Here is a 16814-nt window from a genome sequence, read left to right on the forward strand (position 1 = left end):
ATTTGAGTGAGTTAGGTAAATAAAGAAACTGGTGTATTCCCATCTTCCTCCCGATTTTATATTTAAGTGGTTTCATGAAGAATGCATTTTCTGTCTGGCAAGTGGCTCCTATTACTTGAATATGTTTTTCACTTTTAGGTATCAATGCTTGATTCAAGACCGAAAATGTGGCTCTAGTATCTACTAAAAATTCAACTTATTTATCATTCCCTAGCTGTATTTTAACCAGTGGGTCTGCTAGGGTAAGACCTGCTGGTCCTTGTCACTCATTATCATCTAGAGTGGCTACAATAGTTTCTTGCACTTTGTCTGCTAACTCTGGGCACTGGAGTTTCCAGTATCCTTCATTCTTACAATATGCACATTGATTTGGCCCCAACTTAGCCTGCAGCTGGTTTGAACCTCCTCTGCCTCTGGTATTTCCACCCCTGCCTCTGCCTTGTCCATACCCATGTCCTCCCCTCTGGTGCTGATCTACAGCTGCCACTATGGCTGTAGTGAGTTCTCTCCTCTTTTGTTTATCCCTATTATTGTACACACTCCATGCTTCTCCCATTAATGCCTCTAAGTCTCTATTTACAGGCTCCTTCAGCTTCTGAAGTTTCTGCCTGATATCTGGGCTAGATTGCCTTAACATCAGGGAAACTAGCTGTTGCTTTCCCATACCTGACAAGGGATCTAGGGTTGTGTATTTATGCATGGCTGCCTGGAGCCTGTCCACAAAGTCAGTGGGTGACTCATGCTGTCCCTGTTTAACATTATATATTACCAACCAATTTACTGCTTTTGGAATGGCATTTTCTAATCCAAATTTGACTAGTTCCTGGAATCTAGTTAACATTGCATAGCTGCCTGCATCATTTGGGTCCCACAAAAGGTTTACAGTAGGGAACAACTGGTCCACTGTACCTTGTAAGGCTGCACTAGCAGTTTGTCCCTGCACATGTGTTCTGACCATCTTTATCACTAACTCTTTTTCTGTTTCTCTTAGCTCTGTCAATGTTAAATCAGTATCACCCCAGTCTGGGTCTTGAGTCTTGACTATTAGCTCAAACCTTTTTGCTACTTTGCTAGGGTCTTCTCTATAATTCTTAACTTCTTAACCAGCTATTCAGGTCACTAGTAGAAAAGGAGACCTTCACCCGCACAGCTTCTCCTGTGGGAACCACTGCTTGTCTTAAGGGGGCGACTAAAGGCAGAGCTTTCTTGGTTTTACTCCTTGTGCGTGCTGTCACTGGGCGTCCCTGAACTTGTCCCCTCACCAGGATCATCCATCTCATCCTCACTACCACTTGGGCTTAATTGAGGGGGAGGAGCAGCGGGTGGGAGTGTACAGCTGGCCTGGGGTAACTCGGCTGTAAGTCTTGGACATCTGTAACACTGTCTTCCTTATGCTTTTCTGCCAACTTCAAACATCTCTGCCCTGTACTACATGCTGAACAACATCTCTTTATTTTCCCCCTGTAATCTCTTTCCAAAGCTAGGACCAATGGATCATGTGGGGCCAAATTAATGCCACATTCCTTCTGCCACTCAGGTTTATTCCTCAGGGTAAAAAGCATGTCTGCATATATCACGTGATCCCATTTTTCTTTCCTTCTTAAAAATAACATCAACTGTAACACTGTATTATAATTTAAAGTTCCATTAGGGGGCCACTTTTCACCACTTTCTAATTTATACAAAGGCCACCATTGGTTACAGTATTTAATCAGATTACTTTTCTTCAAATTACCCCCTGGGATTCCTCCCAGATCTTTCCAATGTGCTAAAATACATCCTATTGAACTCCTTTTAATAACATCTTTACTTCCTGTGTTACCTATTCTTAATGTTATCCAATTTCCACACTTATCAGTATGCATTAGTACTTCTTCTCCTTTCTTTTATCTTTATTCCCTTTATACTACACTTAACACACAGTGGGTGTCTCTGAGTCACCTGGCACCAATATTCTCTTTTACACTACCAACAAGCAGTGTAAACAAATGGGTTACATGTTCTACACAATCCACAAGGAATTTGGGTACCATAGGACACAAAATGAGCTTCTTAAAACATACAAGGGAAACAACTACTACCCTTACAATACAAAATATACCACAATCAAACCCAAAATTCCAAGGCCATTATCAGAAGTCATTAGACTTCTTTTGGGGACTCTAACCCCTTGTATCAGCTTCAGGAATTTCACCTGTGATACAGTGCCCTGCATGGAACACCTCCCACATCTTATGGGAGTTACTTAACCAAGAACAGAAACAAAATTCAAGAACAATCAACAAATGCCTTAAATTTCCTGCAGTTGGTCCTCGTCTACCCCCGCAGAGAGCTGGTGAAGCATGGAGTCCCTCCGAGAAATTCTCGGGGAGCGCCAAGGGAGTCCCCAACTCCAATGGATCTTGCAGCTGGGCAGAGAGTCCCGTCCTGCCACAGGGTCTCCAGACTGGTGCCTGAAAACAAGGCAAGAAAAGACTACTCCATACTATAAGGCCTGTAGGGCAGGTATTTGTTTATTCGACGCCGGGAGTGAGGGGGAGAACTCCACCACAAACTCACTCGTCCATTCTTCGCACAGCACTAGCTTTTATACTTTTTTTACTTAATGTGCACATTATACTTTCCTGACCTTCATATTGCAATGTATTTTCCAATCACATGGTTATGTCAGCCCTTGTAGCACATGTGTGATTTCTGCACAAGGTGTCATCGAACTCCTGGTGGTCGTTTCTCATGAAGGCTCATAAGTCTTCCTTGGGCTTGAATTTTTCACCCCTGTTTCCTGCACAGGCTCTATAACATTGTCTGCTCAAATAGCCAGTGGTTAGCTTTTGCAGTTAGCTTGTTCTGCTAAATTTGCTGATTTCTAAAAAGTGCTTCATTCACATACCCTGTTACAAAGTAAATACTTTTTTCTGCATGGCTACAGCTTTTTGCATAGCTCAAGCATTATGTTGTTGCCTCGGCATCACCAGGATACCCTAGAAAACTTAGAACATGGACAGAATCCATCTAGTGCAAAAGAGCTGCACAAGTTTTAGGAGCTTTGCATTATTGGTGCAACCATATTTCCTGATTACAATTTGCTAAAAAAGGGAAAACCATGGGAATGGGCTGACCATCATATGAATGCATTAGAATTATTAACAAAAGATTATTCCAACAGCTTGGTCCTGTCCACTTGGCTGACCCACTCTTTCAGTGACACCAAAATGAGATATTCAGATCTTTGCAAAGGTTTTCTATCCTTGGTGCAAGTGGTGAAACAAGCAGAACAGATGAGGAGAGGACAGAATGAGATCATTCAGCTTTCCAGATGCAGCCTGTAAAGGTTCAGTGCCAGTTGCAGGCATGCTGAAGGCATTAATGACATCATGCCAATCACTGCAGGGAATGTTAAAGTATCTAAATTACAAAAGGACATTGATGGTGTGCTGTTGTTTTTACCTACACCCAGTCAACCATTCCATATTCTGGAGGCACCTCTGCTAAAAGAGTAATCTCAAGGTGTGTCTCAAGGTTCAGTACATCTCTCCTTCCAGAGGATAAAGGGACCCAGTTTACAGGTACAATAGTGCAAGACTGGGCCAAAGAAGAATGAATCTGCTGCATATTTCACAATCCATATAATCCCAATGGTATTGTTAAATGTACTAATGGGTTGGTTCAGTGATTTGATAAAACCCATGATTCTGGGATTGTCTGACACCATTTACTGACTGAACAACAGATGGAACCCTCCTGCACATCCATTAACAAAACTGTTCCAGAGGTCCACACTAAGCCTGGAAATACCCTACTGGGTTTTATGCTGGACGACCTGTATTGGTACAAATGCCTCAAACTGTAAAAGTGCCAGTGGTACTAGTCACCCCCAAGAACCTCTATGCATGGGAAGCTGGAGATTGCTCAGGAAAAATGCACTGAATCAGTTCTCAATGGATTTCACAGTCCTTTTACTTAAGCCCGCTGGTTGCCTTTTCAAGCGAGCATGTTTCCTTTCTTTTCTCTTTTGACAGGAACTTTGGATGAATTGCACATGGATGGATGAATTAGCCCACACTACTCTTAAATGTGTACAAGGAATACTGTCATTAATCTTAGCTGTAATACAGGCCAGACTTGTGCCATCATTCTGTACCCTGACACTGCAACTTACCTTCATTCATAGTCACATAACAACCACACAGGAAAGTACTTCCTCACCCTGACCATTGGTGATGGAGATATACCCTTCTTACCACAGTGCCTGGTCCTGACCTTACTGGGAAGTGTAGATCAATCAGTTAAATGCACCTGTAGCTATGGAACTGGACCAGAACAATTTATAGTGTCATGTGAAAGCAAGTGTCAGGATTGTTTGCTTAATCTAATCTGTTAGAGTGATGTGTGAAACAGGAAATTCAGATTTCTGGGGGAGTTTAAAATAAATGTCATGAAATGTAGTCCTGCAACCCAGCCATCCAACCCTGAGCAATCCATAAGTCTCTGATATTGGACCATATGTGATAAAAAATACAGGTCAACAACAGCTGTTGTTTGACCTGCCATAGTCTCTCAAGTTAAATTGTTGAAGCAAACTAATATTTCTACAATCCAACCAGTTTATTCCCCATTCCTGAGGACCTCTTATGCAGAATGGACAGCATGGTTGCGTAACTGAACCCTCTTTCCTCAAAAGTGGGCAAAAATTGATGTGCCTGGCATCTTGGGAACAGGATTGGGAGTTCAGAATAGCATAGACTCTGAAGGATTAATGAACAAACTATTCATGGTAACTAATGATCTGAACAAATTGAAACACCCTCCACGATCTGGCTCTGGGAAGTAACCAATGACTTTTATTGGGGTGTAGAACAAAACAATGCTTCTTTGGTCTTAGTTGTATCCAAGCCCAACTGTGGATGCAATTGATGACAGCCACAATTAAAAGGGGGAGTGAAGAAGGTACCTTATCCATTAAAATTCTAAAAGTGATTTGGGATAACGCAATTGAGTTTGGAGAGAAATTCCAGTCCTGGTGGTATTTAGTCAATTTTACCATTGATACCACTGACAGCACAGCCACAGCTTTTGTGTTAACTGTGCACCATGCTTGGGTATGTATTATTTACCCAATCATTGTGTGAGGGTTAAATCACAGTGGGACCATACTCTGTCTCCTGGAGCATAGTCTATGGGCCCAAAAGGATGGAAAAAAAATGGCAAGGTATTGATGTCACTGTGCAAGAGCAACTTGGAGTCATTTTTGAAAGTAACACGCTCAAAGCTCAAGACATTTGTCTTGACACTGAACAAAAATGTTTGTCATTTTGAGACACATCCCAGTGAAATCGCTGAAAACGTTTTTAGTTGTACACATTGGTGACAGAAGCATGAGAAGTCTTTGTGATTCCGTACTCATAGATGTTAGTGTAGATACAAGTAACCACTCATTTTTGTGTTTGGGAGTTCATTGAAATTACAGGATGTGATTTTATTTACCCATCTCCTGTCACATCTTACCAATTGTTATGGTTTTACTAAATGCTGATTCAAGAGCTGCTGCCCACCCCTGTTGGAATGAATCTCATCTTGAGCAGAAAACTGGTACAACATGAAGATCTAAAACAATTGCTGAAACAAGCTCAATCGAATGGACAAAGGACTCTGATCCCTGTCCATGATGATGTGGAGAAAATACATCATGTTTTGGAAACAGCCAAGAAAGATGCAGGACATAATTGGTGGGATACCCTCTTTGGATGATCACCAATTGCTACAGGAATTGGTTTTATTGATACTAACCCTTTTGCTTTTTGTCTTGATAAAGGTATTGTATGTTAAAGTTTGTATTATTATGAGGCATTTAGCCTATTGGCCACCCCTACAAACATCAGATGATCCATGCAATACAAATGCATGACACATTCTTCAATTCCATTTGGATATTGTAAAGCTTGAATGATTACAGTCACGGGATGGATTAAGTGGCAAAATGGGGGAAAATTATAGAGACATCTGGGGAAAAAGTCTTGAGACTATAGTCACATTCTAAGAGAAGGTGTAACATTAGGAAATTTTAGGGTAAAATGCAGTTGCTACTTCTAGGAGGGAATGTGAGCAAGCACGGAATTCATTCCATGATAGTTCCCCATGCAACACCCCCTGCAGCCTGAAGCAGATGCTAAGGAGGGATGAAACTAAGGTGGAGTGGGGTGGAGACCCCATGGCCAGGCTCTGTTGTAATCCCTGCAGGAATGGGAACTTGGTGGTACCGCGTAGTTGACAAACTGCACAGCAGCTGCCAACCAAAGGATAGAGGAGAAGATGTCCTGTTCCTGAACCAGCAAATGTGGGGTCGCACACCCCCATCCCAAAATTACCCACCTTCAAAGTATGACCACCCCTCCCTGAGCACATGCTCTCTATTTTATTAACTATAGCTTTAGGAGCAAAGTGAGGGAATTTTACACCGAGAGGGAACAAAAGTATGTGTGACTAGAGTCACTCAGCCTTCACCTAAGTGTAACAGTGAGTTAAGAGAGGGAGAAGTTAGGAAAGGCTCCACATAACTTCTAGGATTAGTTGATGGGCTGATCCTGGTTTTTCCCCCGTGGGCAGACCTGTTGGGTAGGATCCCTACTCTATGCATGCTGATTGATTATCTCAGACTTTCACTGGTGATCAGAGCCTGTTTGTGCATTGCGTCAAACTTGTTCTTGCAGTCAGTGCACTGTCAGTGACAATCTCTGCCCCGACTCTGTGACAGTCTTCTGTGACCAGTGTATGTGTTAATAAAGTGTGTTATTCCTTAAACTGCTCAGCCTGAGTCCTTCAAGGGTGCTGGCAGACACTGGCAGTGGATAAAAATGACTAAATTAATAACACAGAGACTGAGAGCATAGGTGAGCCAGGAGGGGGTCTCTGTTTCCAGACTGAAGTGAGGGATTTGACTCTGATGCGCTGCTGTCACAAGGTCCCTGGACAGGTTAATGGACCCACGCTGGGCTGTGCAGGGGGATCCCCATTCCAGGGCACTGGCAGGCTGGTAGGGCACAGAGTCCTGTGTTGCTTGGGGCACTGAAAAATCCATCATAATAATACATTTTGAAAATCAAGTATAAAGGGCTCGAGGAAACATCCCCTCTACGTGGTCTCACAGTTACAGTGAGAGCTGCGTGTCTCTATGGTGAGACCAGAGCACTGCTGGGGGAAAAAACCCTGACATTTTCCCCTCACCTGATGGTATCGCTGGCTGATTCCAGTTTCAAATTTAGTGTCATGGTCAGCACTGCAGGATGATGTGTGAAATCTTACAATACAATTTAATGAACTCTGTAGAAACCAGGGAGCCCGGCTCGGCCCCGCTCGGCTCGGCTGAGCTGTCCTCGCTGCTGATTGGCTCACTCACCGCGCGCTCCCTCTCTGATTGGTGGGAAGCCCTGCCGGCGGGAGCGCGCGCTTTGGCGTTGCCATGGCAGCGCGGGACGCTGCGCCGCCGGGCGCGGAGGGATCCGGCCGTGCCTCCGCCCCGTCTCTCTTAGGAGCCAGATCAGGGCTGCCGTGCCGTTGTCCCCACGGGTGCTGTGTCCCTGTCCCCACGGGTATCCGGGTCCGTGTCTTCATGGGCGGCGTCTCGTCGTCTCGAGGGGGTGTGGGTGATGGATGAGGGACTATTTTTTCCGGCGGAAGGTCACAGAGGGGCGTTTCGACTTCTGTGAGGTTCCGCCAAGGCGCGCCGCGCCACCATTTTTCCGTCAGCGGGGCGGGGTCTTGTGGGGTGGTTGTGGCTTCAGTCGCAGCTCTGGGGCGTACCGAGGCCGTGCCCACCGGTCCCAATGAGGGATCCCGGCACGGGGGTGGTGGGAGTGGAGCTTTGCCTCCTCGTCCCTGAGGCCTGCGGGACCCGCCTCAGCAGGGTGCGGGGCAAGCTCGGCCTAGAGGGGTCTCGCCCTTTCCCTTTCGCCGGTCTTGAGGCCTTCGCTGCCTCCGAACTGCAGGACCACGCCAGGACCCTCCGGGCATACACGCCTTATCTGTTAGCTCAGCATTCACAGTCTAAGGTTGTGTTCACAGAGCTGCCCTGCTCTCACTAGAGACTGGTTCTCTTACTGTTCTCTCCCTGCACCTGAGGCAATCGGAGGGGACCAAGGCACCAGTAAAGGCAGCCAGCTGTGCTTATGCAGGGTGACATCGTGCAGTGACACGTGAGCCTACATGGCTGAGCGGGGCTTTTGAGAGGACTGAAGCATGTGTGAGGGTGCTTACATTTGTCACAGAGTGGTTAGTGTGTCTCCTCAAAGCTGCTGCAAAGACTCGTGTTTGGGCACAGAGAGTGTGAATTTAAGCAGGTGGGTGTTTGGAGGAGAACCTTTTGCTTTACTCCTGAGGAAAGAAGAGAAACCTGTCTTTAAAACTTGCAGAGTTAAACTGCTGGCAGCACAGAAGGGTGCGTGTTTGCCTAGCAAGAATTTTTAGGCAAGGTTATTCTCAGGTTTGATCACCACAGAATAGTCTGGATTGGAAGAGACCTTAATGATAATCTCGTTCCAACTGCCTGCCATGGGCAGGGGCACCTTCCCCTAGACCAGGTTGCTCAAAGCCTGGCCCAGCCTGGCCTTGAACACTTCCAGGGATCTGGCACAGTGAAACGAATGTCTTAATACAGAACAGCCAACCTGCTCATGGGATTTGGCATCTGCAGACTGCATCATTGCAGACTGCAAACTAAATGCTTGTTTTATCCACTCAGATTTTGGAAAATCCTTTGCTCTATTTCTGTCTAAGCCTGTGATTAAGCCTTTAGTTTCAAGACCTGCAAAACAGCTGCTGTCTCGTATCAGTGAGCCCTGCCTTTGCAGAGAGGAGAGTTGGCATCTCCTAGCAAGACTCCAAAGACAGCAGAAAAAGAAAGGATTTTCAGTAGCAGCTTGAGTTATGAAGGGTGGGGGGGCGAGGGGTGTGGGAGGAGGGTGGAATCTGCAGCTAGAGTCTTTACCACTTGTGGGCTCTGGAAGGCAGATTGCTGCAGAGGCAGATTTTCTGTGTTTGCTCTGTTCTGTCTCCCCTGGGGCCCCAATTCTCTGAGGAGGTCAAACACCTCCTTTGCTTTGTGCTCAGACTTTCTTTGTGAGATGGATGGAGTCTTAATACTAGCTACTAAAAACAGAGAAAGGAGGGTAATGGTTGGGTTTTTATTTGTTTTACTTGTTTTACAAGCTTAGAAATACCAAAATATGTATTTTCCTTATCTCAAGCTTGTCTAGGGATTTACAGTGTCCCTGTCTCAGGAGAACAAAACTGCTTGGAGTGGAAGGAAATCCGTAAATGGTGGCATGATGTAGGAGCCCGTAGCACCTGCACATGTAGGGGGGGTGTATTGCTCATAGGAAGATGTGTTGGATTTGTGTAATGCCAAATCTGTAGCACTTCAGGTACCCGGATGCTCTTCAGTCCTTGCTGTTTGCTGTTAATTTTGTATCAGAAATTGGTTCTGTGAGGTTTGCTCTTCTTCAAGCTGGCACTGGGACCAGGTAACCTCCTGAAGTCCCTTTCAACATATGCTTTCCTGTGGTTTCTGACCCTTTCAGTCAGAAAAGACAGGAAAGCACTTCTGTGAGTATGCAGGAATATCCCAGCAGATATTTCTGTCAGTGCACAAGAACAGGGAGTATGAACAGAAACAAATAAAGATCTGGATTACAGACTTTACCTTGAATTGATGGTAAGAAATTTGAATCTGCACTCAAGAGAGGTCAGCTGGGAGTCAGATATTCTCATTAAAGTGCTGGATTAGACAGAATAAACTCTTAAATGTTGTCTTGTACAAAAAATGTTGTTTTATGAATACCCGATTCCGAGAGGTTTTGTGGATTCTTTTAAGTAGGTGCTGCAAAAATTAACTGAAGACCAGATTTTTTTTTTTTTTTTTAATAACTGGAAGATCTGGCTGAAGACTTGGGGTCAGTATCTCTGCAGAAATAATCTTTTCTTTTGTTCCACTCTTTACCTAAGTAATGTGAATCCATTATTTCCTGGAAGCAGTGTGTCTCCAGTGAATCTGAAATAAATAGGGGTTTAAATGGAGGTTCCTGTAAGGGGCATTTTGCCTCTGTGGTTCCACTGTCCTGTTACAAATCAGCCCAGATATCCTGATGCACATACAAGAGAGAAGATGGAATTTTCTGGCTGGAGCTGAGTTAGCACTTCAGCATAAGCTTCATCTGGTAGAACTAACTTCAAAAACCACTAAAATGTAGCCATCCCTGGAGTGGGATGCAGCAATTACTTGAAAGGGACTTTAGTGTGATTGAAAAAGGCACAAAGGAAAGAAATAATAAGTCCAGAGGTGAAATTTGATAACTCTGAAATGTTTCCAAAGCTGACAGGCATTTTCAAATAATTTATCAATCAGTGTTCTTTGAAACAAAATGTACTGTCCATGGTTTGTGGAGATGAGGACAGACAGTCCCACAAGAGGCAGTATCTGTCTGTAAACCTGATACTTCATCTCTCTTACTGTGACAGGAAAATGCTGCTGGTATCAGCAATTAGAATTCCTTTAGAGATTTGTTTCACTGATTGGTAGGAATTGTAAGAAAACTAAGTTTTTGCTGTTAATACAATAGTTTTATATGGTTTTGACTGTTTATTGTGTTTCCCAGAGTAATCTAGCCATGGGTAGTGTGAATAGCCCAGAGGGTCCCTGGCTACAAAGATTTGCAAATGGGAAACCCGTGAGAAAACCCAGTCGGCAACAGCCTTGGAAGGTGAGTGACCCCCAGCATTCCTTCAGCTGTAGGTTCTACTGTGAAGAACACAGAAAACCAGTATCTGTAACTGGTATTTGTGTGTAATTGGGACCTGTATTGGAACTGACCACTTAGTCTCACTGAAATCCTGGACAGTGTTTGCTGTTTGTGCTCCCAGACTGCCATCCCTGGCATGTGCCTGAACTCGTGTGTGAGCCCTGAGCAGGAGCTTTGTGCTTCAGTCTGTCCCTCCACAGCACCCTCAGAAATGGCTATTGCAGTTGTATTACTTGTTACCATTCCATCCCAGTTTGTGGCTTGGTTGTGGAACCTGGATGAGAACCTGATCTTTGTAAAGAAGGTTGCCTTTTTATGCTGACCTTTTCCTTTCTTTACATTTATCCACATTTATCCAGAGGTTCTCCTCAGCACCAGCAGAGTGGCACAGCCAATACTTTTGATTGCAGCAGACATTTTGGGAAGGAAAATATTGCCAAAGATTGGCTAACACAGAAGGAAGGGCTTCTGTCATGTGAAGGTGTGAGTGGAGGAAGGAAACGAAGTTATGAAGGGAAGAATGAAAAATTGTTGTTTGCAAAGTTCTGTAAAATCTGAGAGGTGTTTGTCATGGAGAAGAAAAACAGAGAACTCTGGAAATAGCAGCGGATTCAGTGGGTTTTATTGAGCTCTTGAATCCTTTTGAGGCAGCTTTATTGAGTTACTTGCAGTTTGGTATGTGGAAAAGTTTCCCATAAAACCTGAAACAAGCTTGTGACTAGTTAGAATCATGGACTCAAGGAACAGCCCAGGCTGGAAGGGACCTTGAAAGATCATCTGGTCCAGCCTTTCATGGGAAAGAGACAGCAGATGAGAGTATCTAGCTCCCTGTCCAATTGCACCTGGAAAACCTTCAGTGATGGGGACTCCACCACATCCCTGGGGAGGTTGTTCAGTGAATGACTGATCTCACTTAAAATTTTATTTCTTATGTTGAGATGAAACATCTGCCAATGCAACTTGGTACCTCTTACCCCTTGTCTTCTTCCTGCAGCTTGTGAGAGCCTCCATCCTCTCTGTAGCTGCCCTGTAAGTAGTACTGGGATGAGGCTCCCCCTGGGCCTGCGCTTTTCCAGGGAGAAGAGACTTAATTCCTTTCGCCAAAGGAGACCCAACTCCTTCGATTCTTAGGGATTCTTCAAATATGTATCATCTTGAAGGAAAACTTTCATCTTGTTCACCAGTGATGATTCTTAGCTGGAGTGTTCTTAGCTGGCCATGTCTTTGTGCTGCTGTTGCAGTGCTGGCTTTAGAAAGGATCTGTGACTATGTGAAGTAAATTCATCAGGCATAATACAACATGCCAGTTGTTTCAAATAGTAGGATGAAAGGGTCTTAAAACATGCCAGAAATTTAGATTTCCTCTTTCTCATTTGTTTTTGGTGGGTTTTTTAGTACTATTTCTCTCTTACTTGCTTGCTCTGATGAGGTCCTGCTCATCTTAGTGTAATAAACCTTTAGGAGTGTGGAGCTGGTCAGTGGGCCAAGGCAGACATGACTGAAAACTACACTGTATATTGGAATTAAAAATCAGTATTAAGCACAGGGAGTAGCAGGCTAATATTCCATTCTGTGGAAATTAGTAATAAAATGCATTCCATCCCCAAATGATAGATTTGGTCTGCATTGCCTGTACTCTTTGTCTAGAGTGCAGGAGTTAAGGAGCCACCTGTTTGGCACAGGTGAGAAACAGTGGCAAGGAGCAAGTGGTGTTTGGTCATGGTGAGGAACAGCCAAGGAGGTGTATGGTCTGAGCATGTACATTCCAGTTCTCCTTCCAGTTCTTCCAACACTCTTCTGTTGCTATTTAACCCAACTGTTCAGAGCAAATCTTGCAAGGATTTGCCAGCTGGGTTGTGGTATAATATGCCTTTAATCACGACAACAGTAATTATTTTGAATTCAAAAGTAAATCTAACACCTACTCTTAAGTCCTGCTTTCACCTCATGTTGGGTTTTTTTGCTGTTTTGTTAGGCAGCACCTGATCAAAGCCGAGACATCATTGCTTCTGTTCAGTGCATCTTGGACAGAGAAAATTCTCTGAGGGTAAGAATTTGCTGTGTGCCTTCCTGCGTGCCAATGCTTATGGTTTCCAATCAGTGATTCATGAGAAAATGTTAGCTGTCTGTGTTCTTGGAAAACTAATCTGGAGGTATGAGCTTCTGATCTTTTCAGTCTCCTCTGGATAGGACTGAAGTAGTAGCCCTAAATGTGACTCACAGGTGACTTGAACTGCCTGTTTGCGCCTAATATTTGTTCTGTGGGTGTGGTTACTTGGTGACAGTGGTGCCGTGAGCAGAGGGCAGGAGGGCTGCTCTGATCTGATCCAGCAGATTGCCAGTGCTGCAGGGAAGGTCCTTCTCCTGGTGCCTGTCTTGCACAGTCTGGTGCTTGCAGCCCCCTGCTCTGCAGTGATTTCAGCTCAATAACCTGATGGGGAAAAGTGAGTCATTTTCTGCCAGTGTTGCACCACAGCTTCAAAAATTAAAGGTCTGAATTCCAGAGCTCTTGAAAGGGTGAGCTTGGAAGCAAGTGGTGGGAAGTAGAGAGAGGGAGCAGCAGAAGGAAGGGCTGGAAAACAGGTGCCTTGGAGCAGTGAGCAGTCAGATCAGCCAAGCTGCAAACCTTCACCTGTGGAATCTTTAATGTCATCAGCCAATAGTTCATATGCTTTTTATTTTCCATTTTTTACTTAGGAGGTGGACAGGTATTTGAAGTACAGTGATTTCCTAGATCTGAGAAGGACAGAGATCCTCTACAAAAAATATATTGAGGATGTTTCAGAGCCATTTATGCAGAAAATGAAGAACCAAATGGACAGCCAGTCAGAGGAAGAAGTGCGGAAGAGAAGACAAGAACAATTCTCTCAATATTTAAGCTACCATACAAAGAAGGTATCAATGAGAAGCACATTTCTGTCATGGAGAGGGTTGCATACAGAGGGTTGCAGATAAGATCAGGGGTTTAGCTGTTACTTCTGTCTGTTGAGTAACCTGGAGTTGAGATACACCTTGCCTGTTACTTACTTTTCCCAAGGACTTCTGTAATGGTGATGTTACAACTGTGTAGGTTCACCATCAGCTATGAACAGCAGCATTGCTTGGTGCAGTGAACATGTGCTGGGGTCTGAATATGATGACACACCCTACTGGGGTGTGTTTCCCTCTGTGGGCTGGACCATTTAGTGGAAAAACCTTGAGCTGTCAGCTGAAACCAAAGGCTGAGTGAGCAGGGAGTGGGCTGCACTCTCATGTCTCAGGAGTTCAGCTTACACAGTACTGCTCTCCATTGGCAGAGCACAAGTGAAATGATTTTGTGGTCTTGGATGCTACTGTTGAAGCTTCATAAAAGAAAAAAGTATGGGAATGGGGGAATACAATTTTCTTAAGTCTGCATGCAGGTAATAGACCCAACCCATGGATTTTGTAGGTGCATGTGTTTCAGTATTCACAAAAATTGAAGTCACTGTAAGAAATACTTGTTAGTTTTCTTCATTTTGCTCTTAATTTCACACCACTCTTGAGTATCAGATCTCACTACTAAACTTTCTGCACCTCAGGAATGAAAAAAAGAAAAATAAAAGTAGTTATGTAATCTGCCACAAAAATAATGGTATTTTGTCAAGAGCAGGCATTTGTTGTCTGTGGAAACCACTGCACAGTGGAGTTGTGAGACTGTAAGCAAGCTACTCATCCAGAAATGAAAACGTCATGGGAGTTGTGTTGTTTTAATGAGACCAAATGATCTCTTTTTCAAAGGCCTGATGTGACAGACCCGTGCATTTAAACTGCGTGGAATAACAACTGAACCAGTCCTACTGCTGAAATCCTGGGATTTAGGATATTTGGGTGTACTGTACATACCTGGGTCTGCATCAATTCACCTTGCAAGCTTCTGTGTCAGGTCAGGAATTTGCTGGGTGTCCTCCAGAAGCAATGGCTGATGTACTGGGATGTGTTCTGCCTGAAGGGGAGCACCAGCACCAGTGATCAGCCTCTACCTTTTCTCCTTGCTGTGTGGTGTCAGGTCTGTCACCAGCAAGTCTGAAAAGCAGGCTGAGGCCCTTCATAGTTACAGGACAACTTACTTGCATAAGTTTGCATTAACTGTGGCAGCATATGATAAATTTTGCAGAACTTGAGACACTTGTGTGGGTTAGTTAATATGGTTAATTCTGGATGTGTTTTTCCTTTCTTCCCTTCTTTTTGTCCATTTTCTCATGCTCTCTTCCATGTTATCAGGCTTCTCCTTATCCTGTTGCAGGGTTGTTGATGAGATGGAGCTGTAGCCTGGACCATGACCTGTGGGTTCAGGTCTTTATTCTAATGTATAGGTGGAAAAGCCACCTCATGAACCCAGACTTGGACCTGGCATCTTGCAGACCAATGACCTGTCTAAGACTGTGGCTAGTGAGGGCTTACTTGCTCCTGTTTTTTCTTTTATTTTTAATATCTATTTTGCTGAAATCACAGAATATTTTGAGTTGGAAGCGACCCAGAAGGATCATCAAGTCCAACTCTTAAGTGAATGGCCCAATCTGGGATCAAACCCACAACCTTGGTATTATTAGCACCAGGCTCTGACCAACTGAGCCAATCTCAGGGCTTCCTTCTCTGGAAAAACATTTTCCAATAAACAAAATTTCCATTGTCTTGACTGTCCTAGTTAAGGTCAGCATTTTAGCCTGTAATTATTTCTGGATGCTTCATGAAATAATTTATTATGTATTTATGCCTGTGATAAATTAAAATAGATAGAGGAATTTTCCTGTTACACTTCAGCCACCTTCTCTCTGAGGAGCAGTGTGTGAAAATTTCGGAATCCTTTTTCCAACCACCTCTGGTGCTGTGTTCGTGCCATGCCTGGCTGTGTCCCACCCCAGAAGCTGGCTGCCCAGCCTGGCTGCTCTCACTGTTGTACCACCAATAGCTTCTGAGAACTGACCCAGTACTTGCTTCTCCCACAGGGCTATGTGTTTTTGGACCATTATGACCCATCAGAGTATGATCCATTCTTCCAGAAGACGTGCACAGACTGCTGGAAGGTGTGAGGAGGTTTGGAGTCCCACTGGAGCAGCAGAAAGTTAATAGAGCATGTTTACTGATGTGCTGCTGGGAGGCTACTGTAGAGGAGCACATTCTAGTTTTACTAACTAGCTCCTACTGCATTTAAGCCCAAGGGTGTTTGGGCATGGTTTTCACCAAGAACACAGTCTGGATCCATACTAAGCCCAGTTTTTGAGGCACACTAACAAAGGCAGGGGGGAGGTTTGTTTTCCTCATTTCAAATCCATTGTGGCAGCATGGGGGGTGTCCTGTCTTAGGAGGGTTGGAGAGTTCCCAGGCAAGCTCGGTGTGTGCTCTGTAGCAGGAAATAACCTGACAGCTCAGCTGATCTTTACGGAAGCATGGCAACAGTTTTTCCTTCTCTTTCAAGGATGAAAGTCACCAACCAGCACAATGACAGAGCCAATGATGTCACCTGTCCTCCAGCTGACCAGAGCAGCAAGCACAGCCATCAAAGGTACCCTTTACAAAATAGGTCACATGCACTGCCAAAGCAAGTGAGAACAGGCCAGATCTTTGGGGAAACTGCAATAAACTAATTGTCTCAAACATGCAGTTCTGAAATGTTGTTACCCAGCAGCCAGAGAAATGTCTGAGATGCTGCTCTTCTTCTTGCCAGCTCCAGTTCAATGCTCTACAGGCCAAAACCTGCTTTTTAGGAGGTTTAACTTAGGCTGAGCTCAATAAAGACAGTGCTGGTGTTCTCTCCTGGAGACAATGTCCAAGAGGTAAATCAAACTTTTAACATACACTGGTGTTTTGAGAAGGCAGGAAATAAGTAGGGGAGAGGAGAAGGGAAGTGATGCTGTACAAAACATCTGGTGCTTTTTGGGGAGTCGGTGCTGAGCAGCAGCTGCTGCCAGTGCCTTCAAACCAGTCCCTCTCCTGTGCCAGTGCAGTCCCATCTCCCTGCTGGTGTGGCTGCTCAGCAGCTCTGGGCTCAAAGCCTGGAAACAG

General features: G+C 44.5%; 1 protein-coding gene across 1 annotated transcript; it reads left to right on the forward strand.

The window, feature by feature from the left end:
• The first annotated feature begins 7503 nt into the window (after window positions 1-7503).
• On the forward strand, window positions 7504-16763 carry FAM228B (family with sequence similarity 228 member B). The gene is made up of 6 exons (XM_017744972.1): window positions 7504-7594; window positions 10647-10751; window positions 12766-12837; window positions 13488-13685; window positions 15758-15835; window positions 16228-16763. Exons 2-6 carry the CDS (start codon window positions 10659-10661, stop codon window positions 16252-16254), a joined length of 468 nt encoding a protein of 155 aa, XP_017600461.1. The 5' UTR covers window positions 7504-7594; window positions 10647-10658; the 3' UTR covers window positions 16255-16763.
• The last annotated feature ends 51 nt before the right edge of the window (window positions 16764-16814 follow it).

Source organism: Corvus brachyrhynchos, unplaced genomic scaffold (assembly GCF_000691975.1).
Source record: "Corvus brachyrhynchos isolate BGI_N302 unplaced genomic scaffold, ASM69197v1 scaffold116, whole genome shotgun sequence".
Taxonomy (NCBI): domain Eukaryota; kingdom Metazoa; phylum Chordata; class Aves; order Passeriformes; family Corvidae; genus Corvus; species Corvus brachyrhynchos.

What these genes read in the sequence shown, in the direction of transcription:
- FAM228B (XM_017744972.1), top strand. Translation starts at nt 10,659, where the DNA reads ATGGGTAGTGTGAATAGCCCAGAGGGTCCCTGGCTACAAAGATTTGCA. An exon ending in TAAGCTACCATACAAAGAAG is followed by an intron (nt 13,686 to 15,757) that starts GTATCAATGAGA and finishes CTTCTCCCACAG; the next exon opens with GGCTATGTGTTTTTGGACCA. An exon ending in CGTGCACAGACTGCTGGAAG is followed by an intron (nt 15,836 to 16,227) that starts GTGTGAGGAGGT and finishes TTCTCTTTCAAG; the next exon opens with GATGAAAGTCACCAACCAGC.